This window comes from Lucilia sericata, unplaced genomic scaffold (genome assembly GCF_015586225.1).
Source record: "Lucilia sericata isolate MDLA Ls3-8-SP2 unplaced genomic scaffold, ASM1558622v1 Contig000109F_arrow, whole genome shotgun sequence".
In the NCBI taxonomy this organism is placed as follows: domain Eukaryota; kingdom Metazoa; phylum Arthropoda; class Insecta; order Diptera; family Calliphoridae; genus Lucilia; species Lucilia sericata.
The window spans coordinates 532,380-552,296 of NW_023994141.1; the positions used below are offsets into that span (position 1 = coordinate 532,380).

At 29.6% G+C, this 19,917-nt stretch overlaps 2 protein-coding genes across 5 annotated transcripts in view; one reads left to right on the forward strand and one right to left on the reverse strand.

Moving 5' to 3' along the window:
• LOC119600284 (uncharacterized protein C2orf42 homolog) overlaps positions 1 to 19,917 on the forward strand; it is a 168,668-nt gene that overhangs the window by 3,516 nt on the left and 145,235 nt on the right. The window contains exons 3-4 of one of the 2 annotated variants that reach the window (XM_037950433.1): positions 224 to 406; positions 502 to 715. In XM_037950433.1, the coding sequence (XP_037806361.1) occupies positions 224 to 406; positions 502 to 618 (300 nt within the window). In that variant the 3' untranslated portion in view covers positions 619 to 715. Of the gene's footprint in view, positions 1 to 223; positions 407 to 501; positions 716 to 19,917 lie in introns of those variants that run through there. The other variant, XM_037950434.1, reaches the window with a different exon arrangement.
• LOC119600283 (tyrosine-protein phosphatase 99A) overlaps positions 7,837 to 19,917 on the reverse strand; it is a 150,948-nt gene continuing 138,867 nt past the window's right edge. For 2 of the 3 annotated variants that reach the window (XM_037950432.1, XM_037950430.1), the window contains 5 exons: positions 11,679 to 11,968; positions 11,279 to 11,619; positions 10,498 to 11,220; positions 10,161 to 10,429; positions 7,837 to 9,779 (listed from right to left, as the gene is read on the reverse strand). In XM_037950432.1, the coding sequence (XP_037806360.1) occupies positions 8,228 to 9,779; positions 10,161 to 10,429; positions 10,498 to 11,220; positions 11,279 to 11,619; positions 11,679 to 11,968 (3,175 nt within the window). In that variant the 3' untranslated portion in view covers positions 7,837 to 8,227. The remainder of the gene's footprint in view (positions 9,780 to 10,160; positions 10,430 to 10,497; positions 11,221 to 11,278; positions 11,620 to 11,678; positions 11,969 to 19,917) is intronic. The other variant, XM_037950431.1, reaches the window with a different exon arrangement.

The following is a 19,917-nucleotide window of genomic DNA, read 5'->3' on the forward strand; positions in this document are numbered from 1 at the left end:
ATATGAGTGAAATTTTGACAGAATGTCTATAAAAAGAATTATCTGTTCGTGATATATCCGAAAATAGATTATTTTTTTGAATTTTACTCATATCATAACCATTTATTCATAGAATTTGAAATTAGTTTTTGCAAAATATTTGAAAATTTATGGTGAAGGGTATATAAGATTCGGCACCTTGCTTGATTTTATATTCATTTTTTTCTTTCTGTATAAATTTCAGCTAAAAATAGAATTGGAACGCTCGTACCAACGTTTAAGTGACGGCAGTTTTGAATTATATACCCCCGCCAATATACAACTAACAGAAAATAACAATTTTCGTCCAATATATCCTAAACTACAACTTTATAAAGCTTTTATACAATTCACTAACAATGCAGAATTGTCAACAAATATTTCACAGGTAAGTCATGCTTTTATCTTAATTTTTATTCTTTTTCTCAATAAAATTCTACTTTAATTATCACAACAAAATATATATTTATTTTTTGAAACTAGCCCCAAAAATGTGGCTTAAAATTAGAATGGCTACCGTCGGCATTTCCCAAAAGTAATTTTGGTTTAATGACTATAGAATTTTGCGTAAGTGTTAAAGAACCTGATGTTATACTGTGACCCCTAAAGTCTCAGTTCTCCCACCTTTTTTTTTTTTGTTTAACAGTATTATTTTCGTTTTGTCTGTTTAAATAAATGTTAAAGATGAAAATCTTTATAGCAATAGAAATTTGTTTTATTTCTTCATTCCTTTCCATTTTAAAGAAAAAAAAAAAACTTCATTTTGTGCATTATTTGCATAAATTTTTATTTCAATATTTTCATATTTATTTTTCATCTCATTATTATTATTATTCTTACAAATATTATTTGTTAAATTCTTAGTATATTTATCATTATCATAATCTCTTAATTTCTTGCTTTTTCGTTTAATTTTGTTTAATCCATATACATACATACGCTATCATTTTTTTGTTTTTCATTCAGTTTTACATTAATTTATTTGGATTTTTCATTTAACTTAGAAAGTAAAACCAACATAATCTTATCAGCCCTGTTCCATGTAGTACAGTTAATAACTGCATTTATTAAGACTTTATCTAAGGTAAAAATGAAAACTATTAAACTTTTAAATTCTTATTTTTATACATTTTCAATGTTTAATTAATTAAATGATTTGTTCATATTTGAACAATTTGTATTTTCTTTGTATATTTTTATTCCTTTAGTAATATTTCTGAAAAGGGCTGATTTCATTTTCTTTCATTTCGCTTGTATCCATGTTTTTAGTTTAAAAAAACTACATTTTTCATTTACATACTTTAATTCATAAAAAACTAAATTTTTAAACTACATACTTTATACTATATACAGTTTCAGTGTGGACCTTTAATTTTAAACCAAAAATTAAAGAAAAAAAAAACTTATAAAAAAATCACAAATGAAATCAATCATTATTTTGTTCTTAATAAAATTTTAAATATGAATTTGTGTGAATTTTTTAACCTAAATTATATAATGAATAATGGTTTGAAAAACTGGCACAAGTATCAAAGTGTTTAACCAGCAGTTTAATGGAAAACAATTAAAAAAACTATTACTCCTTCACAACTTTTAGATAAACTTTGAACAAAAGTTTGTATGTTCTGGGTCCTTATTAAATTCTCAGACGTTAAAGCCATGTCCGTCCGTCAATTAGAGTCCGCACGGTAAAAGCGTCTGAAATTTCGTGAATAATATTTGCTATGGGTTTGTTTAGTATTGAAAAATGCGCAATATCGGTCCACATTTTCGCATAACATCCATACAAGTGGACTTCAGAAATATTTGCTTAAAACTTAATAAAAATGTTAAACAGAAAATGTCCTGAAATTTGGCACAAGTTAGTTTTATTTAACCCCATAGATGGTCCTCTAGAGAAAGCACTGAAATTCAAAGTATGGAAACATAAATCTCCCTATTTAATTTTATAAGGATTGGACTTTATTTGACCCTACTCCTCACATAAGATCCCCTTCTGAAAACTACTTTAACGTTCATAATTGACTTAAATGTAACAGTATTGCAACGAAATTCGATATGAACAGTTGTAAAAAAATAGCTTACTTAATTTTTTAAGAATCGGTCCATAATTGATCTCATATAAGGACCTTTTAAAAAAATTACTTGACAACTTATATTTAGCTTGAAATATAAGTACATATACCCTGCAGGAAATGGAACTAGTACCAAACTAGTATTTAACTAGTACCAAAATCACCAGTACTAGTTCCCAACTGTAAACTTTCCTATACCATCATAATGCTCAAATTAACATTGAGTGTGTTTGAAAAATTACTAGTACCATTAGTTCTAGACTTATACTAGTACACTTCGACCCAATTGGGTTCTTTAGAACCAGTTTGATACTAGTTCCAATATTCATAAAAAGTCGCCATAATTGGTGGTTTTGCTCTTTTGAAAGCCTCCTGCACAATTCCAAGTGAAAATTACTACACAACTTGTTTTTTATAAGGTTTTATTTCTAAAGATACAATAAAAAATGTTGTAAATACATTTACCTAACAATTCAATATGAAAGTTTGAAGAAATTCTGGTTCTATTCGTATCACCATCATTGATTTCATTATGTCCAAAAATTCCATTCAGGTATATATCTCCATTTCGTTATAAAAACATTTGCCGTACGATAAAACAAATATTAAACTTATTGCAGTTTTTAAATTTAATAGACGTACTTACATAGGGATTTGCCTGCAACCGGATCTAAATTTGCATGCACTATTTATCCTCACATTTGAAGGGATATGTATGAAAATATCGTTTTTTATGCAAAATGTTTCAAAATTATATTTTAATAATTTAAAAAAATTATTTTTTCCAACACATGTCAAACAAAAATCAATCTACAAGTGGCGCCATTCAACTACTTCTAGTACTAGTATTTTTCCATATAAACTCTAACCCAATTTGTACTAGTGTCTTTTGTTCTAGTATTAGTACTAGTGGCATTAAGACAATTATCGCTTCATTTCCTGCAGGGTAGCGATAAAATTCGACCTAAACAAGTTTTATAGGAACTAATATTTCTCTGATAAATTTCATAAGAATCGGTCCATATTGTATCCAAGTCCCTTTATAAGGTTTTAATCAGAAAATAACTTAAACGTTCATATCTTGATAAAAAAAAAATCATGTATAGCTATAAAATTCGCCATAATTAAGGTTTATACGATCCAAAAATTTTTTTTCCAAAATGTTATGTGGATCGGTTTATAATTAAACACTTTTCCTGATGTAACACCTCTTTCGAAATATATGTTTGTTCTTAATAAATCATTCTAACTTTTTTCTATTATGATACAATTCGGAAAAAAGTACATTTTTTAAACATTAATCTCCCTTTTAAATTCTTTAAATCTCGATCTATGAACCTAACCTCCATTAAAGCTCTAGATAAAAAATTCTTTAAATCTATCTCTAATAATTAGAAATTAGACTCTAATTTCATCGTTTATTTACTATAAGACTGGTATAATCCAAATTTTTTTTTCTTTTTGCATAAATTCATATTAAGTCATCGTTGTTGTTGTAACATCTCAAACTATACAGTAATCTAAATGGGGGGGATATACAGGAATGTCCAAGCCTAAAAGTTGTGCTACTTCAACTCGATGTGTCACTAAAAACCCTTGAACAATGGTGGCTATCATATTAACCTTGACCACATGCTGCACATTCGTTATCATTAAGCCAATTACTTCACCCCGATCTTAGTTGTGCCAGAACTACTCTTGTTTTCGCGGCAGGTTTTCTTCAGTGTCTGCGTGGGGCGACCTTCAAGTACAACATTTATGCAGTTTTGAATGTCCTTCAAAGCTCCCATATACGAGGACTGATCTATTGGATCCTGCACATAACAGCATATGTTCTGCTCGTATATACTAAGATTCTTTCTGACATGCCTCGGGGTAACATCCAACTGTGTGATGTTAAAGTTGGGATGACTCCTCCGATGACGTCCCATCGGAGGAACTGTTTAGTCAACATGACATTATGTTCCTTGACTGGGAAGATCTTCGTTCCTTAGTGTAAATGATGTTCCGAGGTAATCTTTAGGCAGCCCGTTACAGTCCTTAAGGCAGCATTTTGGCACCATTAATTGTTTCTCCACTGAACGAAGGTGACCATACTGGAGCAGCATAATTAAGCACTGACCGACCAATCGTTTTATATTTAGCTAATAAAGTCTCTTTATCCATACCCCTGTGCTGCCGTTTAGCGCTTTAAGGAACTTATTTCTACTTCGCAATTTATGCGTGACTGTACTTGCATGAGCTGAGGCAGTAAATAGGCTGCCAAATGTGACTCCCATTGTCTATATTAATGGTTGCCAAATGTGATTGCCTAACTGTAGTTAGACCTTGGCCTGATATTAGAATCAATAAATAAATTCCATTGCACTAGATAATCACTCCTATCGGCAATGGAATTGAAATTTTTGTTTCCCAAAAAAATTTTCATTCCCCTCGAACATTCCGTGATTAATTCATTCGATATGGGTGAATATAAAATCTATGAAATTTCACTTTTCATTAAAAATAATGTTTGGTTAAATTTTCGAAAAACATTTTTAACTTTCTAACTAGTTTTAAATTATTAAAGAAAATCGAAGGTTTAAAATTTGAGACAATATCGAAATCATATTCCGATATCGAAATTATGCTTAAATGTACTACATTTCTTGTCCAACCCTGATCTTTTTAAAAGATTCAAAATTACAATGAATTTCATTTAAAGACAAACTAAACCTTTTTTTACAGGAATTTAAATTAATTTGAATAATTCCTAAAAGATTTCAGCACAAAAAAGTTTAAAATTGTTTGTTGTTATTAATTTTCCTTGCTATTTTAATAAAAAATCTTTTGTTTTTTTTTTTTTTTATTAATGTTTTCATAAACATTTTTATAATTTATTTTTTTTTTATTATTTTTGTTTATAATTTATAATACTTTTTCTTCCATTGTTTTGTCCTTAGATTAAATTAGAAGTAATTTATCAATATAATTAATTTTAATTGTTATTATTACTTATGATTTTTTTTCTTTTTTCTTTATTTTATCATTAACTGAGAGTTTTTTATTTTTTTTCGAAAATTAAAAAAATATTTAAATTAGTACATAAAATTTACAAAAGTTATTTTATTTTTTTATATTTATATTTATTTGTTTTGTTTTCCGTTTCATTTTGTTTATATTCCCTTAAATTTGTATTTTTTGTGTTTTTTTTATAATTAATTTTAATATTTAATTTACTATATTTATATAGTGTATTTACAATGTTTAATCACTTGTGCCTTGGTGCTTAGATTAGACAATTTATAGGGGCGCGGGGGAAAAGAGGAAATTTGTAGGTTTATGAGAGTTGTGGTGTTGTGTTTTTACTATAAAAGAAAACAATGAGCAATTTTATGTTTAAATTTTTTATGATTTTGTACAATTTTTATAAAATGATTGATTGATTAATGGAACTTTTTTTAATTGTTTCCTTGTTTTACTTTAACGCAAAATTTAAAATTAGGACGGACATTTCTAACAATTTATATAAACCAATTTCTCCTTTATTTTGGTGAAATTTAAAGGGTTTGTTTGGGAAATTAAACTGTTGACAGAAAGCATACATAGAATAGAATAGAAAGCTCAATTCTTATTTAGTGATAATGTTAATGATTTTGGGAAATTATACTTTTTTTTTATCAAAAATTTATATTTTAGCATAATTTTTGTTGTTGTTTATTTTAAATAGCTTATATAGAAATATATAATATAATTTCTTTACTTTTAAACCAAATATTACTTAATTTATAATTAATTTCAAATTAATAAAAAAACACATACATAAATGACTAATTGAAACCTATCACTTTTTTTATACATACTTAAATTTAAAATTAAAAAAAAAATACTAAACAATAATAAACAAAAGTGATAACTTTTTTTTTAATGTTTTTAAAAAATTTGTTATATAGTACAGTTAATATAAAAATTTAAATAAATAATTAAATAATCTTATATAAAGTTTAGTTATACATATAAATGTAAAAATCTCTTAAAAACAATATTATTATAAACTTGTTGATCTTCTCCTCTTTTTTTTTGTTAAAAAGCAATAATTTTTTAAAATTAAATTGAAGTCAAAACAGAGGTTATTAAAAGTTTTTTTATCCCGTGGTATACAGTGTATAAAATTCAAATCAAGAAATTAACTATTTTTTGTTTTTGTTAGAAAAGTTGTTTAAAATAAAAGTTTTATAATAAATTTAAATTTAATACAATTTATTTTGTTCGCGAGAGTTTGTTTTATGAAAACCTACCTTTACATATTATTAAAGTTTTTTAAGAATTCTATTATAGAAAGTGTAAACTAGTTTGTTTATAGAAAACTAAAGTTTTAATTTCTTTATAAAAACTTTTACAATCAAAAGTTTCCTTTTTCTTTCTAACGTGATATAAAACTTAAGTTCAAGTATAGTTTCCTTATTGAAAGCTTGAGCTACTGCATGTTTTAATTAGCAACAGTTTACAGAAAGCTTAAGCGTCGGAGAGCTTTCTTTAAAGAACCTTAAAGTTCGCTTTATAAAAAGCTTTAACTATAGAACATTTCTTTTATAGCTTGAGTAAAAGTTTTCTTTATGGGAAAAATGGAGAAAGTTCGAGCTAGTGAAGGTTTTATTTATATAAAAGTCGAGCCTAGCGAAAGTCTTCTTTATAAAAAGCTTACGCTAAAGAAAGTTTGCTTTATAAAAAGTTCAAACTATCGAACATTTTCTTCGTAGAAATTTCAAGCTATTGCCATAGAAAGCTTGAGCTAGCAAAAGTTTTCTTGCCGAAAATTTTATTTATAGAAGCTCGAGCTAATTAATGTTTCCTTTAAAAAACTCAAGACAGCACAAGTTTTCTTTATAACAAGTTCGTTATAGAAAGCTTAAACTACCAAAACTTTCCTTTATAGAAAGCTTCAGCTAGCAAATGTTTTCTTTATTGAAAAGCTTGAGTTACCGAAAGTTTTATTTATAGAAGCTAGAGCTAACAAAAGTTTTCTTTATAAAAAGCTCAAGCTAGCTTTTCTTTATAAAAAGCTCAAGCTAGCGAATATTTTCTTTGTAAGAAGTTCGTTATAGAAATAATAAGCAAGTAGAAGTTTCCTTTATAGAAAGCTTGAACTGGCAAAAGTTTTCTTTATATAAAGCTTGAGCTAACCAAAGTTTTCTTTATAAAAAGTTCGAGCAAGCGAACATTTACTTTGTAGAAACTTCAAGCTAGCGAAAGTTTTCGTTATGAAAAGTTCAAGCTAGAAAAAGTTTCATTTATAGAAAGCTTGAGAGCTAGCAAAAGTTTTCTTTGTAGAAAGCTTAAGCCAGCAAAAGTTTTCTTTATTGACAGTTTGAGCTAGCTAGCGAAAATTTTCTTTAGCAACAGTTTTCTTAAGAAAGCTATATTAAAAGAACTTTTGCCCTTGTTTATTTATCGAACTTTTTTTTACAGAAATCTTTATCCTGTGATCTTACTTTGTTGAAATCGTGAAAGCTTTCTTTTAAAAAATTGTATTTAGAACACGTTTTCTTTACTGAAATTTTAATTGAAAAGTTTTCTCGTAAAAAATTTTATTTGTAAGCTTTATCAACATTATTTTTTGTAAAAAGCTCCAGCCGTTTAAAAAACCGATCTTGTAAATGAGCAATGGTAAATCAAAAAATTTAAAAATTTTCAATTAAATTTTGCAACAATTTACATTCAACTTTCTAGAAAGTCCAAAAAATAGTTCTACTTGATTTGAATCCTTCTTCTATAGATTACTTTCCTTTGTGTTTGTAAATACTTAATTTTTTTCCATTTAAATTATATTGTTAGTAGTATTATTGTTGTATATTTACTATATTGGTTTTGTGATAAAAGATTCCATTTGTTTTCTTACTTTTGTTGTTATTTTAAAAGGGTGATTTTGTGATAAATTTGTTTTCGTTTTGTTTAAATTTTTTTTTGGTGCTAGTCTACAAATTTCACATTTCGTTAGAAGTGTAAAGTGGGTGCATAAGATTTCATTCTTTTCGTTTTGTTTTACACGGTATTTTATTTTTATTGGGGGGTTTCCCATAATTTGTTAATGTTTTTTCCTTCGGGAATTTTAGATTAGACTATATATTGTTTTATTTATAATTATATATATAATTTTAACCTACGATATCTAAGCTTTGAGCATCAGTAACTGTAGTTGTGTTGTTTGTCATTGGAGTGGTTAAATTATTTAAACAAGCACCATTTATGGCATTAACGGAATTTGCAGAGGAGTTGGAGGATGAGGAGGAAGTTGAGGATGAGGTTGAAGTAAAGGAATTATTTAAATCATTATTACCATTAGCCAAGTACAAAGGGGGTGAGGTGGCACGTGGTGGTGGTGGTTGACAGATTTGTAAACCAATGGGATAATCGGCAATTGAATCAATTGGATTGTGATCAACAATATGTAGAGCAGGAGGTGGTATAGGTGAGCCCATGTTTGATGTTGTTGTTGACCCATTAGTGAAAGCCGCCGGTGGTGGAGGTGGTGTATACGAAGTTATATCACAATTATCATCATCATTTATTTCATGTAGTTGTTGGTGTTGTAATTGATTTTCATTTTGGGCATAATGTTGCACATATTGTTGTTGATTTAAGAGCGCCAACATTTGTTGTTGTTGATGATATACCGATGACGGCGAAGATGTGTTGTTGGCAGGTGGTTGTGGTGGAGATGGTGTTGTTGTAGGTGCATTTGGTGATTGCAAAGCAATATTATTAGAAGTAGTAGTATTGCAACAATTAGGAGAAGTTGTTAAATCCCCATTACCAGTGTTAGTAGTAGTAGTAGTATTGGTGTGGTTGGTGGTAGTAGTATTAAAAGTATTAGAAGAATCATTAAAATTTATATTAGTATTTGTATTAATTTCATTATTAACTAAAGGATTATTAATATTATTAATATGATTATTATAAAGAAGATTATTACAATGAGGATGTGTTGTAGTAGAAGTATTTTGATTATTTATAGGATTATGGCCAATATTATTATCTAATGCTAATGCTGATGTTGATGAATTGGGATTTTGATTATGAATCTGATTGTGATTTATTAGGGATGTTGATGCTAAAGACGTATCAGAAGATGTTGATGATAAATTTTGTAATTGTGAAGGATTTGGTGGTGTTTGTGGTGATGATGGGGTTTGTATTTGATTTAATATTGGATTTTGTTGTGATGCATTTGTGGCTTGTGTTGTTGTAGTTGTTGTTGGAGTTGTATTTTGCGCAACTGATTGTGGTAATGTTGTATTATTAATATGATGATTTAAATTCAAATTTAAATTCGCATTCAAATTGATATTTAAATTTTGACATTGATTTTGATTATTACTGCTGATACGTTTCATCATATCATGATTGTGTTTATTTATTAGCATTTCATTACCATTACTGCAGATTTTACTGTATAGATCCGGTGTGGCGGTTGTAACATCTTCGATTTCCGTTTTAATGGCAGTACGTTTCAATAACTGCAAATTACGTGGCAGCAAAGCGAGTATATTATAGATTAAGCGTATATCTTCACTAGATGTCCAAACACCGGGACGTTTATTGTGATATAATTTGGCATATTGATAAATATTCGCCATTTGACAGTATTCCATCTCGATCGCCAGCGAAGAAATGGCACAAAATGTACAGGCTTGAGCTCCACCATATCTAGGGGAATAGAATAATTGGAAAAATGTGAATATTATGTAGATTTTTATAGTCTTGTCTTTTTCCAGTCTGTCTAGTTATGTCTATATACCACTCTGTAGTCTAGTCTGTAGTCTAGTCTATAGTCTAGTCTATAATCTGGTCTATAATTTAGCCTATAGTCTAGTCTATAGTCTAGTTTATAGTCTAGTTTATAGTCTAGTCGATAGTCTAGTCTATAGTCTCGTCTATAGTGTAGTCTATAGTCTGGTCCATAGTCTAGTCCATAGTTTTATCTATATTCTTATATATAGTCTAGTCTATGGCCTTGTCTATAGTCAATTCTATAGTCTAGTCAATTGTCCTGCCTATAGTCCTGTTTTTTTTATCCAAATCACTTACCTATCCACTACAACAATTGGTCCATTACGATAGTCATTGCCACGTTCATGAACATCGACAATGAAATCATAAATGCTGCTGGGATTCGACATTTCCGGCCAACTGGGACAATGTAACATTTTTACACTAAGCTCATAGTCATCCTGTATGGATTGTATGACAAAATCTCGACTTACATAGTCGGATTTATTAGTTTTACTCAAAAATTTCACACGATAATAATCACTCTCAATGGGTGACGTATCATCGGGCCAAAATTGGGCAAAATTCTATAAAGCAGAAGAAAAAAAGAGATTTAGTTTAAAAAGATTTTAACAAATAAATTAATTAAACTTACAATTTCATCCAATGATGATAATAGAACAATAGTCTGAGCATTATGATCCCAAACCATTTGCCAAAAATCCTTGACCGTATGAGCCATAGGATGTTGTGTGACAATAAAGTCACGCAGTCTTCTAAATCCATGCAACCAAGAGGCGTTAATATAATCACTGCCCTCTTCGCCTGGTTTGGGTGTCAAGTGTACTCGACTACCTTCTATGGGGAATATAGCACCACGATTCTTAATCGAGTTAACCTGCTTCATGGCCGAAGCAATGTGTATGTCTTTGGTCTGGAATTGTATGATATTACGATACTGTTGCTCCAAATACGGAGTACAATTCTTCAATTCCTCAATTTGTTCTGCCCTTAAATTAGTTTCACTCGACGCTATGGCCTCGACCAAAGCATCGTGTATGAAAATATATTGTTCCTCGGTTTGTACCAAGAAATTACGTTGTATACGTATGTGACGCAGGAAACCAAATACATTGACCACACCTTTCTGTTGGATTTGCTTAAGCATGGCATCCAAGACAATATAGGTACCGGTGCGACCAACACCAGCACTACAATGCACTACAATTGGACCAGCATCGGGTGGATTAGCGGCTGAGGATTTTTTAACAAAATTCAACACCGGCAAGGGATGATCAGGAGTCCCATGATCGGGCCAATTTGTGTAGTGATATTGATAGACAATCTTTTCGGTATTGCATTGTTTCTTTTTCTTGAGCTTTAAGTAAAAAGACAAATTAGTTTCAATTGTTTCGGAAATATATTTGATAAATTACCTTTAAATGCTTAATTTGTAATGTTCTCACGGTATACATGGCCATGACTTCCTCTTCGACTAGTTTCACTTGTATGACCCCATAGGTTTCTACCCCTTCCTTGGGCCAATACATATCACATTTACGGCGTCCTCTTTCAACTAAATTCGTTATCATTATAATGATAGAAACACGTTGTTCCCAAATCATGCGCCAGAAGCAATCAAACGTATCGGGCAAAGGACCCTGGGTACCAATAAAAGCCCTTGACTTTTGATAACCATCTATGAAGTTGGCATTAATATAATCCAAATTCTTTTTCTGGCCAGGAGTGGGATGTAAATGGACACGACTATGATCATCTGAAAGATTAAAATTATTAATTTTATTGTCTCTTATAGAGTTAATTTTGAGGACATACAGGCTGTTATGTTTAAATAGCGATTTTTCCTTTTATTCTCCGGATGCTGAGAATGTTCACAGGGCAAATCATCGGTAATGCATTCATTTTGTATGGCTTCATATTCTCGACTGAAACCAATATCACCATCGGCATGCAATGAGGCCACATGTTTGGCAAACTCATTTACGGGTACAGCTGCTCTGATCTCTCCACCAATTTCAACGGGTACTTCCCAATCTACTTGAGGTACATTGGGATGATGTGGTGGATCATCTAAATAATAATAGGCAGCATGGAAGCACTTCCTGCTGAAAAGAAGGCAAATGTAAAAGAGAAATCGTTAATAAAATGGAAGAAAATTAGGATTAATTAGAAAAAAAAAATACTATAAAGTAGAAATGGCATTTTGTAGCCCATTAATGTTGCTTCCTATATAAATAGCTAAAACTAAATGTATTTAAATTATCACTTTCTAGAAAGCATACAAATGGTCCTTCGAACCTTTGACAACTCATTTACATTTCATACTTGTTTCTCAAGAATTTTTAGCAGAAGCTTTTGTTGATATTATAGACACTTTGTACAGGAATATTTGAAATAAATTTAGGTCACAATTCCTTGAAGTATTTGCAACTGTTAGAATTAGTCTTACATTTATACATACATATACATTCAAATGCCTATATCTTCTTATACTCTAATTGTTTGTGTTAAGTAATTATTATTACTAAACAATTTTTCTTTATTTATTATTTAGTATAATAATAAACATATATTCATGAATGTTCTCGAAATATTTGTAGTTATTTAACACCTTTCTAAACTAACTTGAAAATCTCTTAGCGTTAAATTAAATACGTACTAAATTTCACGGTTTTCTTTTTTTTAGAAACAAACAAAACATCAAACTAAGTAATAAGTAATTTATTAGCTAAAGTTAACATTACGTAAATTATATTACATTATTTTCTAACTAGAAACTATTATTTTTATTACTTGAAGTAAATAAATAAATATTAAAACACTTGTTCAACATGCATACTTTCATAGTTCTATAGAAGCGAAATAATAAACTCAAAAGAAAACGTTTTAAAAGAAATATTTTGAAAAAAAAAAAATTAAAATTAACTATCTTGGTGATTCTGTAAAGAAAACCTTAAGAATAAATTGTAAGAAAATTTCAAAGAAAGAAATGAAAAGATAACCATAATAATAAGTTATAAAGGCGTCAAGCAGACTATAAGTACCAGTAACTACTACAGTACATGACAGTAGGTTGGTTGGTGGGCATGACCAAGCGCTACTGTTAAATAGATACTTGTCTATATTAAAGATTAATATTATGATAAGAATATATAGTTAATAATAAATACAGTTATTTAAAATGTTAATTCATTTAGTGAGTTAATCTTGTAGACAATAGATTAGACTATAGAAAAGACTAAAAAAGAGACTATAGCCAAGACCATGGAATAGACTATGATTTGTAAGAAATTGTAAACAATACTATAAACAAATTAAAGTCAAGAGCGCAATACAGATTATAATCAGAACTGTAGAATATACCATAGTGCAGACAATGGACTAGACTAAAGCCGAGACCGGACTAGACTATGGACTAGACTATAGTCAAAAATAGGCCGGAATAAGTCAAGATGTTAGACTAGACTATAGACTAAACTAAAGACTAGACTATAAACTAGACTATAGACTAGACTATAGACTAGACTATAGACTAGACTATAAACTAGACTATAACTAGACTAGACTAGACTATAGACTAGACTATAGACTAGACTATAGACTAGACTATAGACTAGACTATAGACTAGACTATAGACTAGACTATAGACTAGACTATAGACTAGACTATAGACTAGACTATAGACTAGACTATAGACTAGACTATAGACTAGACTATAGACTAGACTATAGACTAGACTATAGACTAGACTATAGACTAGACTATAGACTAGACTATAGACTAGACTATAAACTAGACTATAGACTAGACTATAGACTACACTATAGACTAGACTATAGACTAGACTATAGACTAGACTATAGACTAGACTATAGACCAGACTATAGACCAGACTATAGACCAGACTATAGACTAGACTATAGATTAGACTATAGACTAGACTATAGACCAGACTATAGACCAGACTATAGACTAGACTATAGATTAGACTATAGACTAGACTATAGACTAGACTATAGACTAGACTATAGACTAAACTATAGACTAAACTATAGACTAGACTATAGACTAGACTATAGACTAAACTATAGACTAAACTATAGACTAGATTATAGACTAGACTATAGACTAGACTATAGACTAGACTATAGACTAGACTATAGACTAGACTATAGACTAGACTATAAACTAGACTATAGACTAGACTATAGACTAGACTATAGACTAGACTATAGACTAGACTATAGACTAGACTATAGACTAGACTATAGACTAGACTATAGACTAGACTATAGACTAGACTATAGACTAGACTATAGACTAGACTATAGACTAGACTATAGACTAGACTATAGACTAGACTATAGACTAGACTATAGACTAGACTATAGACTAGACTATAGACTAGACTATAGACTAGACTATAGACTAGACTATAGACTAGACTATAGACTAGACTATAGACTAGACTATAGACTAGACTATAGACTAGACTATAGACTAGACTATAGACTAGACTATAGACTAGACTATAGACTAGACTATAGACAAGACTATAGACTAGACTATAGACTAGACTATAGACTAGACTATAGACTAGACTATAGACTAGACTATAGACTAGACTATAGACTAGACTATAGACTAGACTATAGACTAGACTATAGACTAGACTATAGACTAAGACTATAAGACTAGACTATAGACTAGACTATAGACTAGACTATAGACTAGACTATAGACTAGACTATAGACTAGACTATAGACTAGACTATAGACTAGACTATAGACTAGACTATAGACTAGACTATAGACTAGACTATAGACTAACTATAGACTAGACTATAGACTAGACTATAGACTAGACTATAGACTAGACTATAGACTAGACTATAGACTAGACTATAGACTAGACTATAGACTAGACTAGAAGACTAGACTAGATAGACTATAGACTAACTAGACTAGACTATAGACTAGACTATAGACTAGACTATAGACTAGACTATAGACTAGACTATAGACTAGACTAGACTATAGACTAGACTATAGACTAGACTATAGACTAGACTCTAGACTATAGACCTAGACTATAGACTAGACTATAGACTACTAATAACTATACTATAGAACTATAGCTAGACCTATAGACTAGACTATAGAATAGACTATAGACAAAAGACTATAGACTAGACTAATGACTAGACTATAGACCTAGACTATAGACTAGACATATAGACTAGACTAATAGACTAGACGATAGACTAGACTATAGACTAGACTATAGACTAGACTAATAGAGACTAGACTATAGACCCCTTAAAGAAAACCTATATAACTAAGACGATAGACTAGAACTAAACTAGACTATAGACTAACTATAGACTAGACTATAGAACTAGACTATAGACTAGACTATAGACTAGACTATAGACTTACTAATAGACTAGACTATAGACTAGACGATAGACTAGACTATAGACTAGACTATAGACTATAGACAACTATAAACTAGACTATAGACCTAGACTATAGACTACACTATAGACTAGACTATAGACTAGACTATAGACTAGACTATAGACTAGACGATAGACCAGACTATAGACCAGACTATAGACTAGACTATAGATTAGACTATAGACTAGACTATAGACCAGACTATAGACCAGACTATAGACTACACTATAGATTAGACTATAGACTAGACTATAGACGAGACTATAGACTAGACTATAGGACTAACTATAGGACTTAACTATAGACTAGACTATAGACTAGCCTATAGACTAACTATAGACTAGACTATAGACTAGACTATAGACTAGACTATAGATAGACTATAGACTAGGACTATAGACTGACTATAGACTAATATGACTAGACTAACTAGACTAGACTATAGACTAGACTTAGACTAATATAGACTAGACTAAGACTAGACTATAGACTAGACTATAGACCTAGACTATAGACTAGATATAGACTAGACTATAGACTAGACTATAGACTAGACTATAGACTAGACTATAGACTAGACTATAGACTAGACTATAGACTAGTAATAGACTAGACTATAGACTAGACTATAGACTAGCTATAGACTATAGACTAGACTATAGACTAGACTATAGACTAGACTAGACTAGACTATAGATAGAATAGACTAGACTATAGACTAGACTATAGACTAGACTATAGACTAGACTATAGACTAGACTATAGACTAGACTATAGACTAGACTATAGACTAGGACTATAGACTAGACTATAGACTAGACTATAGACTAGACTATAGACTAGACTATAGACTAGACTATAGACTAGACTATAGACTAGACTATAGACTAGACTATAGACTAGACTATAGACTAGACCTAGAACTAGACTATAGACTAGACTATAGACTAGACTATAGACTAGACTATAGACTAGACTATAGACTAGACTATAGACTAGACTATAGACTAGACTATAGACTAGACTATAGACTAGACTATAGACTAGACTATAGACTAGACTATAGACTAGACTATAGACTAGACTATAGACTAGACTATAGACTAGACTATAGACTAGACTATAGACTAGACTATAGACTAGACTATAGACTAGACTATAGACTAGACTATAGGACTAGACTATAGACTAGACTATAGACTAGACTATAGACTAGACTATAGACTAGACTATAGACTAGACTATACGAGACTATAGACTAGACTATAGACTAGACTATAGACTAAGACTTAGACTATACTAGAGACTAGACTATAGACTAGACTATAGACTAGACTATAGACTATAGACTATACTAGACTAGACTATAGACTAGACTATAGACTAGACTATAGACTAGACTATAGACTAGACTATAGACTAGACTATAGACTAACTATGACTAGACTTAGACTAGACTATAGACTAGACTATAGACTAGACTATAGACTAGACTATAGACTAGACTATAGACTAGACTATAGACTAGACTATGACGGACTACCTATAGACTAGCCTATAGACTAGACTATAGACTAGACTATAGACTAGACTATAGACTAGACTATAGACTAGACTATAGACTAGACTATAGACTAGACTATGAACTAGACTAGACTAGACTATAGACTAGACTATAGACTAGACTATAGACTAGACTATAGACTAGACTATAGACTAGACTATAGACTAGACTATAGACTAGACTATAGACTAGACTATAGACTAGACTATAGACTAGACTATAGACTAGACTATAGACTAGACTATAGACTAGACTATAGACTAGACTATAGACTAGACTATAGACTAGACTATAGACTAGACTATAGACTAGACTATAGACTAGACTATAGACTAGACTATAGACTAGACTATAGACTAGACTAGACTATAGACTAGACTATAGACTAGACTATAGACTAGACTATGGACTAGACTATGGACTAGACTATTACCAATCTTTAAGTATTTACGCTACAAAAAAACATTTAATTCTTTTAGTGCTCTGTTTTTAAATACTTTTATAAAGAGAGTTAAATGTAAAAATTAAGCCAGCCATAAACGATTATTATCAAAATAAGAAGAAACATAAAAATATGAATAGAAAAACTAACGTCAACTGTGTAATTCACATCGTTAAGTGTAAAACTATACAAGTTCTTGTGTGTTCTACAACCAGTGTACGTAAAATACATAAAATTATTTTTATATAAAAAAATAATAAAAATACTATAATGACGTTGGTTTTCTTTTATTGTATTTGTTTAAAAAGCCATTAAAATCAAATATGAATTTGTCATGAATGGTGTAATATTTCGACCATACTTTTAACCAGCAAAACCAAATATTTCAATTCCATTCATACAACCAACATAAACGAAATATTTTCATACATATTTATAAAACAACAGCCAGAACGAACTAACAACCAAGCAAAAAGAAAAACAAGGTTCTAATTTTTGTATTAAAAATATTGTTGTTTCTACATATCATTTGAAGAAAATTGTTTTTGAATAATAAAAAAATTTAATATATTGAAATAAAAACTTATTTATTAAAAGATTTTTTGTTAAAAATCGCATTTTCGAGTGTGAGCATGATTTTGGTTTATATTTTCATACATTCATGTTTATTACTGCGTAAATAATAAATGTTTACATAGACTCATATGTGTATGTATGTATGTACGTATGAATGTAAACTAAATTAAACATTTTAGAATTTTTGCATAATACCATAAACAATAATGATAATAAATACATAATAATAATAGCAAAATAATAAAAAATACTATATAAATAGTACAAGTATTTGTGTTAATTACACTATAAGGCCACTCACTATATTAAAAAGAATATTTTTAGTACTCTTTCTTTTTGGGAGGAGAAGATAGGTACTAATGTGAATAGATCCGGGATTTTGACTGGGATATTCACAATATATTTTATATTTTTTCTAATATACTTTTTAAACTAAACTAAATTTTGTTTACTTCTGCTACATGTACGAAGTAAATTTTAAAATAAAACTTGTTTTTTATTTTATTGCCTCTATAATAGATTTTACTGTAATAAAATCTTTATAGAAAGGTAGTGTTTTCCCCCAGTTAAGATAACTGTCTTAAATAATAAACTAAAACGATTTCTAATGAACTAAAGATTAGTCACAACTAATTTAAAATCAATAGATTTTTACAAACTTTTGTTTAACAAACAAAGTAGCAAAATGTTTTTTTTTCTAAATTATTTTACATAACAAAAATTATAAAGAAATTTTGCTAAACATTTGAATAAAATTTATAAAAATTTTCTTAAACAAATTTTATGCAAATATTAAAGCGAGTCTTTATGCAAAATTTCTTTGTTCAAAGTAAAAAATTATTTATTATGGCCTAAATTTTTTTTATCTCCAAGACAATATCAGATAAGGTGTATGGAAAAAAAAATTTGAAAAATGTACAGTAAAGAGTATAACAATAGATTAGCTATTGTTAGGAGAGAAATATTAGTACCAAAAATAATTTTAATTTCTTTTGTAAGAATATGTTAATTTAATTTAAACTTAATGTGCCTAAATATTTATTGACTTCAAACAATTTGGTTTCTTCATCTAAAAGTGGTTCCTTTATTTCGATCTTATTGCACTTTTAGTTGTTTGTATGTTAGAAACTAGACTGTAGTCACGACTATAGACTCCATCCAGTATTGACTAGACAATATTTATGATTATAAACATAGGGTATAGTTAAGTCTATAGACAAGACTATAGTCAAAACAATAGATTATACTATAGTCAAGTCTGACTATAGACTACTTCATATACCAGATAATTGCCTGGACCACACTATATACATATGTATATGCTCGACTATAGGCAGGACTATAGACTATAATAATGATTAATTTTGAAAAAAAAACTTCTATAAAAAAGTTGACAATTTCAGTTCTAGTTCAGTTCTAGTTCAGTTCTAGTTCAGTTCTAGTTCAGTTCTAGTTCAGTTCTAGTTCAGTTCTAGTTCAGTTCTAGTTCAGTTCTAGTTCAGTTCTAGTTCAGTTCTAGTTCAGTTCTAGTTCAGTTCTAGTTCAGTTCTAGTTCAGTTCTAGTTCAGTTCTAGTTCAGTTCTAGTTCTAGTTCAGTTTAGTTCAGTTCTAGTTCAGTTCTAGTTCAGTTCTAGTTCAGTTCTAGTTCAGTTCTAGTTCAGTTCTAGTTCAGTTCTAGTTCAGTTCTAGTTCAGTTCTAGTTCAGTTCTAGTTCAGTTCTAGTTCAGTTCTAGTTCAGTTCTAGTTCAGTTCTAGTTCAGTTCTAGTTCAGTTCTAGTTCAGTTCTAGTTCAGTTCTAGTTCAGTTCTAGTTCAGTTCTAGTTCAGTTCTAGTTCAGTTCTAGTTCAGTTCTAGTTCAGTTCTAGTTCAGTTCTAGTTCAGTTCTAGTTCAGTTCTAGTTCAGTTCTAGTTCAGTTCTAGTTCAGTTCTAGTTCAGTTCTAGTTCAGTTCTAGTTCAGTTCTAGTTCAGTTCTAGTTCAGTTCTAGTTCAGTTCTAGTTCAGTTCTAGTTC